Raw genomic sequence first — 12,887 nt, 5'->3', positions numbered from 1 at the left:
GTTTAAAGGTCGGTTGCAAACAGGAGAATAGTCCTCTAAACATCTTTGCATCCACCCGCCCTGAGCATGCCTTCAGAAGCCACTTCTCTCTCTCTCCCTCAAATTCCATATTTACATACCAGAGAAGGTTTTTGCCTCCTTGTGATTGATGGCAAGTACTAACAAAAAACTATGTAAATGTTTTTTTGGGAGAAGAATTTTGTGTTACATAATTCTGACAATAAGGATCCTACCATTTTGGCGAAATGGGGCTGCTGCATGCATGCAGCTACTATAGTATATCTGTTTCTTTATGCAAGTGGAGCTGTTTGAACCATTTGGCAGGATTCATGAGGCTTTGAATACGGATGAGATCTGGACTGAAGCTGCTGATGACTGAGACTTTTTCAAATGCCGCTCTTAATTGACTGTTCGCTAAACCTCTCTCCCCTTGTTTTGTGTTGCTACACCTGTTAAGCTGATGGCACATGGACTAGGCAGTTTACATCTTGTTAATGCTGGAAGATTTGCCACTCGAAATTTGAGCATTTCCAGCCAAATGGTTGTCAGCTGTAATGACAACTTTTGCTGACAGATTTTGTCACATGTAGCAAGCTAGCTAATTAAGCTAACATTAGCTACATGACTTATTATAAAACACACTCTGTTGTTTAAATATGCACTTGGTATCTACATACATGATATCATGCTAAAGCTACATGTCCCAGCAGGACAGACCCACCAACATTCAAACAAAAAATTCTACTTGGTGGTCATGCATCTTTTTTAACATAACTTGTTACTCTACAAACTAACATCATTAGTGCTAACTTCTGGCCTTTAAAGTAATGCTAGCATGTTAGCCTGACATGACATACCAAAACAAAACACTGTTTAATCTTTTTTCTTGCATTTCTGCTTTTGGTTTTGATTTGAAAGGACAAAAAAAATAGTATATGATTGTTAAAAGCCGAAAATCCCCAAATTTAGGTCTGTGGGATTGAATTCTGGACATATGCTTTACCTCCCCAGGATCCCAGATTCAATGCTGAGGTGGACTTGATCACAGGTTACAAAACCCAGAGTATCCTTTGCCTTCCCATCAAGAACCACAGAGACGAGGTAAGACAAGACAAATTGGAACATACTGCAAACAGTGCAGTTTGTGTTTAATCTTTTTGTTTGTGTTTTGTTAAAGTTTGTGTTTGATCTGCTGTAATAGAAGATATCCATAAACAAGATGCATAGTTGTTTATCTAGTTTTTCATTTGTCAAGCCCAATTAGATTTTAGCAGCCAAGGGAAGGCTAATGGCAAGGCAACTTTATTTGTAGGCCTATAGCACAATTCATACGCCAGGGCAGTTCAGTGTGCTTTACAGGGTACGATAGCATCTGTACTACTTTTTTTTTTTTGAGAAAAAAAAAGTAACTCAATGTCCATTCACCTCATGGTGTTCTTCACCAGATGGAGTTTGCTCAGTTGTGATGGACAGGGCTCAGTTGTCATCATGTATGTTTGATATGTAAGTATAACAGTATAACTTCATGTGATGACAACCGCGCAATCTCCATGACAACTGAGAAAACTCCAATCCATTGAGAAAGACCATAAGGTGCAGCCAAAAGTGCCAAAAAAAGCTAGTAAGTGAACCTTGAGTTATCTTTTTAACTAAATGGTCTGTTACATGTTTTGATTATTATACTTTTTTGGTTTGCGAGGAGCCATCTACACAAGTTATTTATACTGTACTATTGTTTGTAATCAGGATTATTTAAAAATAATTTAAAGAAATATACTGGCATTTTAGGAGATATTCTTGTTTTCTATCTCAACCTTAGACTAAAAGATCGATATCGCTTCTTCTGGACCTCTCTCTGTACTGAGCATGAACAGTTGAAGGCATATGTCAACAGCTAAAGACCATATTTCCCATAATGTTGTACTGCAAGTGCCCTTGAACCATTTAGACACATAGCTGACGTTCTTATCCAGTTTACAGTTAGTCTCTGTGGAGTCTTAAAATCAATATCCTTTTAAAATAAATAGATTTATCAATTCTAACCTCTTTGACAGCCACATTTCATGTTGACAGGATTTCTGGCTTGAGAAAGTTGATTAGAAAACATATCAACAATCTCGTGCATCATTTCAAAGATGTTATAAAAAGTCCTATTCTCAATATTTTCATTCACACACACATTGCGTATAGCTTTAAAATAAATCAACAGAGCTGTATTTGACTTTGTTCTATTTTCCAATGAGAAACACAAAGACGCTGGCACAACTTGACTTTGAATGTTTTTTTCTGCAGCACTGATTTTCAAAATAGTCAAAACAAGTTAGGCTCCAATTATTATTTTCATTGCAATTATTTTTCTTAGATCTATGTACAGGAACAAATCCTTTCTCTGTTTTTTTTATCCATCCTATCCATCGCAGGTAGTCGGAGTGGCTCAGGCTATCAATAAAAAATGTGGGGAGGACGGTGCCTTCACTGACCAGGATGAAAAGGTCAGTAAAGTTCACTGGTTCACTTTCACTACAATGTATTAATGTGTCCAGATTCAGAGACTTTTTTCAAAACATGTCACTGGCAAGATACTGCATGTTGCTCTTGACTGTGGTGTCAGACAGGCTGCCTTACATCTGCTAGCAGGAGCATAACCTTACCTGTTCTGAGCCCCCAGATTCACTGCATATAAAACCTCCGTAACTCTGTCCACCTTTCTCTACATATGTGTCCTTCCTCATATCATCTGTCATCTTCCTTTGTACTTCTGCTCCTTCATCGTTGATGTATGTCTTTTCCATGAAACAGTCTGGTCTTGTTTCCTGTAGTTCCTTCCTTACCATTCAGATCTTGTTCTGTTCCCCTCCAACAGGACTTCTCAGCCTACTTGGCCTTTTCTGGCATTGTCCTGCACAACGCTCAGCTCTATGAGACATCGCAGCTGGAAAACAGACGCAATCAGGTGGGTGTGAATGTGTGTTTCTAAAGGTAGGTAGGTAGATAGACACAACTCTGATCATGATGTTTTCTCCTGTGTGTGAATGTGTGTGTGAGCAGGTGCTGTTGGACCTGGCCAGTCTGATCTTTGAGGAGCAGCAGTGTCTGGAGGTTTTACTGAGGAAGATCGCAGGAACCATCCTGTCCTTCATGCAGGCCCAGGCCTGTACCGTCTTCATCGCTGACGAAGACTCCATGGTCAGTGCGCACACACACATGCACACACACACATCCACACACACACATCCACACACACGCTCACACCATGTTCATACTTCGGTGTCTAGTGCACCAAATCCATCCTCAAATCATACAAACTATGCTTTTTGTTTGAATGCAGTAAAACAGCAGCACGAGGTCAGGCCAAAGTTATCCAAGGCAGTTTAAAATCAAGGGCAACCAGACTTGGTTAAAGATACTTGAAGACATTTATTTTGCCTCTCATCTAAGAGCTATTTAACCTCTGTAGGGTCATTATCAATGTGATGGATACCGCTTGATTCTAGGGATGCACGATAATTATCGATCTGATAAATTATTGGCTTGCGCTTACATGCGCTTGACACTGCTGTTTTTATACCCCGCCCCTGCAGTCACCTGCAGCTCATGTTAGACTACAGAGTCGGCGAAAGTCATCTCAAATGCACCTGTTACCTTCACTTTACCGTCTTTTTTTTTTTATTATTCATCACATTTCAAGTTAAATCTGATTTCATTTAAATTGCATGACTTGTCTCTCGACACTTAACTTTACATTATAGATCGCGCTAGACTCAATAGCAGTATCTTAACTTTACTTATTGAGTAGACTAGACTACTGACTGGAGATATTAGCTCTGCTACAGACACTTCAGCAGATGTTATCCCCAAAGTACTAAAACTTCTTTATTACTTACAAAAATGTGAAGAATTTATCGGTTACCAGATCGGTATCGTTCATGAGTTGTAGGCAATCGGTTATCGGATCAGTGGGAAAAAAAGCCAATATCGTGCATCACTACTTGATGGTGGTGAACCATTTTTATGTAGATTTTGAGGTGTGCTTTGGCTCACTGCTATTTTGCTATATTTTCAACATACAACTGGTCCAACCGCGGTCCATTTAAAGCTTTCTGGCACAGGCTGTTAGGTTTTCAATTAAGATCTGCTGGTAATCCATTATGCATTGTATCCTGTATCGGCGCAAGCAGGTGGGCAGAGGGTGCAGCTGCCCCAGGCCCACGATTCTCTCCAGTTACGGACCAAATCAACCGAACCACTGATGTGAAAGCAGCCGGCAGCCTGTATTCTGTTTCCCTCTCTATTTTTCGTAAAAATAAAATTGTAACACAAGTGCCCATTGTATAAGAGCCCTCTAGGAGGTCCTTACCCCCTCTGCAATGAGCCATCAGCTGCGCACCTGCATGTATCCTAACAACATATCCAGGGCCTTCAGAAGAAAAACACAACCCACAACATCACCACTACATCACAGTGGGTATAAGGTGGTTTTCTGGATGGCTTTTTTCACACCAAACCCACCTTTGATGTTCCCAAATAGATCTATTTTGGCCTCGTATAATCTGGTCCTATTGAAAGCAACCCTCCCAAACAATTTATGGTGATGTAAGTGGCGTCTGATGGTCATTTTGGAGACTTTCTGAGCTCACCTTTCTTTTGCCAGTCGAACCATCCTTGTCACGCTGCTTAGGGTCAGTGTGTACACACATGTCCTCTTCCAGGCCGACTCTTAACATCACTGTTCAGAGATTTTATCCATGTCCCAATATGTGCAGCTCAACAACTTTTTGTCGCACATCATCACTGTGTTCTCGGGTCTTTCCCACAGTGATGAATGACCAAGAGAATCTGGCCTGTGTCACATATTTATACACCAGCGAAACAGGAAGTCATGGTTAAGTTATGGCACTTAAGAGTTCCTAATCAAACAGGTGGACTTCTAAATGTAAAATATGACTGGAAATACACTTCAGTTAGATTTAATATAGGATTTTCAAAGGGGTGCCAATAATTGTGGCACACATGCTTTGGAAAAAATAAAAAAAAAACTTTTAATATTTTTACTTCAAAGATAAGGTAAGCTTTTTGTAAAAGACCAAGATAACAGCAACCAAATAGATCCATCAGAAGAACCATTCAGAATGTGATTTAAAGCTTTCCATTTTTTCCCAAAGTGTCAGTTTGTTGTCGGAGCAGCTGAGAACAGCACAGAACAGAAAATATGTCTAGCATTCTGTTAAAACTGGACTACATTTGGTTGAAAAGTTAAAGTTGTTGTAGGTTCTAACCTTTATTTAACTACATTTCCAACATATAACTGGTTCTACAGAATCTTACTTCACATTCAGACACGTCGCTAACATTAGCTTGGTAGTTCTCAAGTGAAAGGGCGGGGTAACACCCAGCTTGTTTAGTACATTGCAACAACTGATAATGTGGTTTGAAAATCGAATGCCACACACATTTAGATAATGTATTTAATGGTGGTCAGTTCCAGTTATGTGGTTTGGATTGTATAGAAGTTACAGCCCTCTTCCTTCATTTACTTTTTCATTATTCATTAGAACAAATGAGCTGATAATAGCCTGGTAGTAGACAAAAGCCTGTGTGTGTAAAAATAAGTATTGAATAATGAATGATTTAGTAGCACAAACAAAGACAAAGTGGCGCAGGTGAACATTTCTTCCATTGAGCATACGATATGGGCAGGAAGAGAATGAACTGCCAAGACAAAATGAAAAAGTGACAAATGCATCGACTAGGAAAGGAATGTGAAGGATGTGAAGGTGTGTTAATATAATCGAGGTAAACAATGTTATCCTCTCAGACTTTAACTGTTTTCCTCTTTTCATTTGTTTGCTATTATAATTTATATTTATATACATTTTTTATTTAGGAATTTGCATATCATGACACAGTAGGTTACCATAGTTTGTCAGTTAGAGGAACTGAAATTGATTTACAGACTGTTCAACTTTCCTCCCCTTGCTTTCCAAGAGGTGTTATTGTTGTCGCTGTTGTCGCAAAGACAACCTATCTCTACCTCGCTATGTGTTTTCCTCAGAGCCTAGCAACTACCTTTCAAAACTGGACACACAGCATTTGTTTCCAAATTTCCATGAAGAAACTAACACCACCACTTTGGAATAAGAAAATGCTATGAGTAAAACACCCCGTAGGTTTTGTTACTTATTGATCTAGTAGAAAGAATGCCAACAGTTTCCTCAGTTACTGCGGTTATGCCACACTGGCATTTCCTCTACCTGTGGATGGTTACCAATAGCTACCAGGGCAAACAAAAGCGCTATCCTCTTCTTCTTTTGGTTGCAAAATGGTTGATGCACTTCCTTTGTGCCATAAATAGAGCTATCATTTCCCCCAGGAGCTCGTCGGTGGTGGCAGACAGGATTATATAGTGAAAGTGATGCTTATAGGGAACCAATCTAAACGCTGATGATGCCATTAGTCCATAGCCATTACATTGTCCAATTAACATTTAGTTTGTAAGTAAAAGCAAAAAACACTCACCAGCTGGTTTCACTGAGCAGCAACAGGTTGTATTAGATCAGGTTTTGCATACAGAAAATGTGTTTTTTGTATGCAAAACCTTAAACTTCTGTTCTTTTCTGGCACGTGATATGGCAGGTAATACATCTGTTTATCTTACTTTTTAAGTAGTTACAATCGTTTTTTTTGATGGGAAGATATTTAAATAATATTTTTCATTTTCTTTTGTGCAGCCTTGCCTCAAAGACATGTCATCTAATGATAAATTATTCTGTTGTTTGATGTGTCCGTGTGCTGTACTGGATTCTTCATCAGAGCTCCCATCATCTCCTGTGACCTTTGATCCCCTTACTATTAATTTGTTGTAATTCGTATTCAAGCACTTGCGCTTGTTGTCATCTACAGGTACAATGTTTACATGCCATGTAACATGAAAATGAAAATGTGGAAGAAAAGTGGAAGATCATCTGAGTAGTTAACTTTCTGAACATACACTATACATAGGGCATTTAGTGCAGTTCTTTTGTTCCTTACACATAGCCAAACCTGGTTCAGTTACACAAACTAAGGGATCAAATTAGTGAGCAGAGTCCTTTTCCAGTCTGTGCCCGCTGTAGATGCGATCGCTAGACTCACAGTGAGATAGCCAGAGAAGCTAGATGCTTGGGGACAGACGGGAGGCACCAGGAGCATATGCTGCGATTTTTCATGCTACAGTTTATGGGACTGTTAGGGCTCAAGCCTACGGACGCCCTGAGCGGCCATCCATTCAACTATTTTTTTTTCCATTTTCTTGTGATAACGGGATAATTTTCTCGTGATCTCGAGAGAACAACGCAGTAGTTTAACACGGGGTTGGCAGGGATGTTTCTCGACGGTAATTTCAGCTCAGTTGGCAGAGCGTAGGACACATTATCTCAGGTTTGTGAGTTTGATCCTCATTGTAGACCAACTTAAAAAAAAAAAAATCTTTTTCATAATCCTCTTAAACAAAGTTCTTATGAAGAGACTGTGTGCATCCCGGCGACTGGTCCACATCCATCAACCTACGGACTTTTTTGATTTCCCCATCATCACAGGCAGAGGAGATTCCCCTGAATCGCTTCATAACAACTTTGTAGAAGGGGATAATACAAAAACACACAAAAGAAGAAAAAAAATCATTGAGAGTGGGAGTCAAACACACAACTCTTGAATTGCAAGCCCTGTGCTTTACCAACTGAGCTAACCAGTGATACTGATAAGCTCTCTGAAATTATCGTAAACCTGCCGACCCCTGTATTCGGCTATGGTTTGTTATCTCGAGATCACGAGAAAATTATTCCGTCATCACGGGAAAACAACAGCTGTTATCTCGAGATCACAAGATATCCAATTATCACGGGAAAACGGAATGAAGATAAAATGGAAGAAAAAATGGATTGCCGTACGAGACAGTGAATGTAGTCAGCTATGTTACTTTTAGACTGAAAAGAACACATTGCACATTGTAACAACTTGACTGTCACAGTGTAGACATTTGACATACTGTGCAAAAACAATTTTGAATCTAAGTAAGTTGATTTATCACCCAGCCCTGTGTATACTGTAGTACACCGAAATATATAGAGACTATTCCATCGTCCTCTGTGAAGACCTTTTAGGGAGGGAACCTGGCCACCTTAGTAAACAGTACATGACCAGCATAAGCCTTAAAAAATCTTAGCAGAGCATTAACACAATGAATGCATGATGAGCATGAGCACATATATTCTTTAATTCCTTACTTTTTATAGTAAAACCTTTGGCAAGGCACGAAGCAGAAGTTAACCACCTCCATGTCAAAACAAGCAGCTGCACAAATAGATTTACAGCAAGTAGGTACAGCAATGGAAGGCTGTTTTGTTCCAACAGAAGGAAACACATGGCAGCTTTCAGGAGCATAATGGTGTCAGACAGACTTCTAACACTTCTGACAGCAAGTGGAAATGCAGTGTGGAGTTTCTGTTTTCTATACAGAGCAGACAGAACAGTAGCTGGCCGCGTTTTAAGGTAAATACGGGCTATACTTCTGACTTAGTGATTCACAACCACATGCACACAGAGCCTGTTAGAGTCCTCTGTGGGCATTAACATTTGTTTTGGCTCGTCCCCCTCAGGGGCGTCCAGTGCCTGAAAAACCCACACTGACACGCAGAAAACAAGCCCACAGGATCAGGATCAGTGAATGAACACACGCGTCATACACCGCGAGAGATTGATAGATGAGCTTTGTTACAGTGTTCCTCACATCTCAATAGGTGCAAGGCTTCTTAAAAACCTGCACAGAAAATCTGGAAATATATATACATGTAAAAAAGAGTAACTACCTGTATCCACAATAAATATGCTCAGTAATCACTTCAAGGCTTTTTGTAACGACTCAGGGAGCACTGTAGCTGCCGCTAGACTATGTTGGCTGTGGTCAGTGATACAGCTTCTTCTGATTTTCAGTGCTCTCAGTTTTTCCATGCAGGCCACAAGAGCTAAGCATCAGGTAACAACTTTGGTGGGGCAGCAGATTTTGGTAGTGCATTTAAAATCTGTATTACATTACTAAACCTCTTGTATGTTGCAGTAATTTAAGGTAAACGAGTGAGTAGTGGGTCAAAACTGTAGAAGAGGACTAGTGTTTTGTCAAGTCATTTTCCAACTTTTTATATCTGCGGTCTGTAACCAACTCACCCATGGACAAGCCTCGTTTAGCCCACAAAGATCTAGGGCTCATGGGAAATGGTGTTAATTAAAGGCAACTAAAAATCAGAAATCTTTATCAAAAAGACTACCATTCTAGTTTTAGAACTCAGAAGTTTGCGTTTCACTTTCTCTTATTTGAGAATAGGGAGCTGGTCAGAATATGTCTCACTGATTAGAGGGAGATTTTGATAGATGTCACAAATGGAGCACGGTGTTAGTTCAGGCAGAGCACTAAAGTCGTTCTCGCATTAGCTGATTCATTTATGCTTCGCCATCACTGCACAGCACGGCCATTTTATTTGTTAGGGACAATGCAGAAGAGACTCATTGTAACAGGTTACAATAACTTGGACAAATAACTCACTCATGCCAACGCTGAATACTCCCTCAGCTCCCTCCCCAAACCTTTTCCGCGTTATGAGCTACAGTTTTGGTGTTGCTTATTTAATTAAGATTTATGTTCCCTGAGCAGAGCCTCAGGAACAGTACAGTGTCACAGAGTGTTCTTAATTGTTTTCACTTTATTATATATACCTAGTAATAATTTGTTGTGTTACTGAAATACTGGATATATTGTACTGAAAATAGTGACACTATAAATGAAAAATATGAAATAAAAACCCTAAATAATTAGTACTAAAGATCCATTTACTAGCTTTTCCCGGCACTTTCAACTGAATCTGATGGCCTTCTTTAGCAAATGATGACAATCACTTCCAAGTTGGTTGAGTTGTTCATGGAGCATGGAGCCGGTGTAGTTTCCTCATTCAGTGATGAAGGCCATGAGATGCCTTTGAAAGCTCGGGAAAGAGTTTTTGTGAAACACTTTTAATTGTTTGTTTGGGAGAGATGCCCTTCTAGCTTCTGAAGACATGTAGCTCTTGTTCTAGGTCAGTCTACCACATCTCACAGGCTCTGTCAGCAAATGGTGACTGCACCGATTCAAAGCTGTTGCAGTTGTCAAAAAGTGGTTCTGTTTCCTCATTCGCTTATAAAGGCTGTGAGATGTGGTTGAGAGTTTTTAGTTGTTTGTTTTGGAGCGATTTCCCATTCTTGAAAAAACGAATATTTTTTAACTAAGATTTAAAATCGAGTGTCACTTTATCACAGTGAAAGTCACAAAAGAGAAAACCTCTGTGTTTCTCTCTGTGCTTGCTGTATTTTTGGAGTAAGTGGAGTGGGCGTGCATGGCGGTCAATATGACGACAGCAAGTCAAGAGCTCAGCCATGGTTTTGGACCACAAACAGCAGTCCTTTGGAAGGAGGGTGGTGATTCAGGGTAATTGCGAGAGGAGAAAATGACAGAGTAAATATATGAGACTGTCCACCCAGAAAATGTGGGGTTCCACAAGGCTAAGTTAGTGCTTGATACCATTCTCTCAGAGCTTTCTTGGTCATGCAGCTGTTGGTGGCTGGGCTGGACCCACCAGTGGCTCCTATTCAGAAAACTGTCCAGGTTATTTAATTCATTTCAGTTGGTGTCGGTTATGATCAGTCACAGATGTGAGTCAGAAAAACTGCATGTACAAAGAACAGCTGGTTAATTGAGACAGATGTTTGATCATGTCACTGAGAGTCCTAGGAGCCTGATTATGTAAACATTTTACAGATGGCTTATTATTTGCTGATTTAATAAAATTATACTTAAAAGGTAATGTTGCAGTCTAATGGACTTCCTGGCCAGAATGTTTTTCTCATAAGTATGTTATCTAAATAGGTTTTTTATGGTAGGATTTGAATGGAACCAATTGAAATGTGAAAGTCATTGATAAGAATGATTGAACTTAAATGGACTAATTAAATATCAGGAAAAGACATTTGAATTCTGCAACTTGTTGAATTTAGTTTAATTTGTTTGCACAATAAAGACAACACAATACATCCATTAAAAAGACAGTACATTTACTCATTTAGCTGACACTTTTATCCAAAGCGATTTACAATTGCTATACATGTCAGAGGTCGCACGCCTCTGGAGCAACGAGAGGAGAAACATGTCACACGGGACACACTATGAACAGACTGAGAGAGGCTTAGCTGTTAGGAGTGTGGGTTTGTCTTCATGTCTTTCCTGTTTAAGTCCGTTTTTGGTTCTGTGTTTCTCTGTGTAGTCTTGTTTAGTTAGTTCTTAGTCCTGCTTTAGTTCATGTTAAGTGTTTTCCTGATCTGTGTACTTCTGTGTTTTATCATTATGGTCTGTGTCTTAGTCCTTAGTCTTATGTCTCCATGTTTTAGTGTAGTCTTGCCTCTTGTTTGGTCCCGTCTCCTGGTGTCCGTGCCCTAATTTTGCGGTCTTTTCATGTTTTGTGTTTTAATTTGGTAGAGCTGTCCTTGTGTGTTCCTGTGAACTTTACTTCCTGTTCTACTTTACTTGTTTAATGAATCTTTGTTGGACTGCAATTCCCTCGCCTCTGTCTGCATTTGGGTCCACACCTCAGTCCTCAGCCTGCACTCAGCGCCCCTTGACATTAGCGACATTAACAATAATGCAACAGTCTGTTGGAGACACTCCTTCCATCCAAAGAGAATTTCTGATGTTAAACATCATATCCAAAAAAAATATTATCTTAGATGTCAGAAGGCCAATGCAGAAGTCATACAGTTACAGATAATGCTGGCATGAATGTCTCGCCGAACATACAGTAAGAAGTGTCCTGTATGAATGCTTGGATGTTACTAGCCAGCTGGTGATACATGAGATTGTGATTGTGAAGCATGAATGAAGCAGAAGAGACGAAGTCTGAAGAGACAAAAAACGAACACCGTTTACAAAACAATTCCACATCAAGGTCTATTTAGCAGCTGCTCTGGAGCTTTCAGTCATGCTACAGGGTCTTCATCGGCAGATGGGCTTGGTTGTAATAGTTGCCAGTTGTCATTGAAATGTAGATGTGGAAATTTCCATTTTCTCTAAACACTTTGAGGACCTCTTGGGAGCTTAACATTCAAGTTCTTTCTTGACCTTGGAAACAGCAGTTGACAGAACAATCTCACTTTAGTCTTCTTATGAAGATCATGGGATATGATCGAAACCCCCAGAGCACACATTCAGCAGCTGATATGTGTGTTTGGCATGCTATATAATCAAATATTTTTGTCTAACTTTGTCCTTATCAATCTTGTAACGATCCAAACATGCAGCATGTGTTATTTCTCTGGCATTAGTAATATTCTCAGATAAACAGGACTCAGTGTAAGTTTATCTACGCATACCTCTATCACTGCATTTGGTTCCCAGCACTGCACAGCAAGTTCCATTTCCAACCTCACCACCAATCCCAACAACATTTCAGTTTTACAACTCATTCTACTGGGCTGATGGCCAGTGTCAAGTTATTCAAAATATTGGTTTCACAAAGTATCAACTACATAGCCAATTTACCATTCAATATTTGTGTTTAGGTCTGGGTTAACTGAATGGGGAATGCAATGCCGTTGAAGTGGTTTGTATTAGGTTACAAAACATTGATGTTTAACTTTGCCTGGTACAGTGTTACACATTGTCTGGGCTATGAAAATAGCTTTCGTAAAAGTTACTGATATATTCAAAATACAGTCAAGGTGGATTAAATGACCTTTAATTAAAACTCAAATCATGTGCCTCTTGTGGTATATCAGGGCTCCAGACAAAATGCAACCATTTCTTGAGACAGTGTGAGTAGTTTTTACAACTACTC

The 12,887-nt window shown here is 39.6% G+C and overlaps 1 protein-coding gene across 6 annotated transcripts in view; it reads left to right on the top strand.

Moving 5' to 3' along the window:
- The window catches only part of pde5ab (phosphodiesterase 5A, cGMP-specific, b), a 112,224-nt gene that overhangs the window by 38,216 nt on the left and 61,121 nt on the right, over window positions 1-12,887 (top strand). For all 6 annotated transcript variants that reach the window (XM_038731236.1, XM_038731233.1, XM_038731232.1 and 3 more), the window contains 4 exons: window positions 1,012-1,101; window positions 2,421-2,492; window positions 2,864-2,953; window positions 3,049-3,186. In XM_038731236.1, coding sequence (XP_038587164.1) covers window positions 1,012-1,101; window positions 2,421-2,492; window positions 2,864-2,953; window positions 3,049-3,186 — 390 coding nt within the window. The remainder of the gene's footprint in view (window positions 1-1,011; window positions 1,102-2,420; window positions 2,493-2,863; window positions 2,954-3,048; window positions 3,187-12,887) is intronic.

Source organism: Micropterus salmoides, unplaced genomic scaffold (assembly GCF_014851395.1).
Source record: "Micropterus salmoides isolate LMB-PRFRI ecotype aquatic unplaced genomic scaffold, ASM1485139v1 Ms_hic_scaffold_2, whole genome shotgun sequence".
NCBI classification, from domain to species: domain Eukaryota; kingdom Metazoa; phylum Chordata; class Actinopteri; order Centrarchiformes; family Centrarchidae; genus Micropterus; species Micropterus salmoides.
Note: the sequence above shows the minus strand (reverse complement) of the source record. Positions and strands in the feature narration are given on the sequence as shown.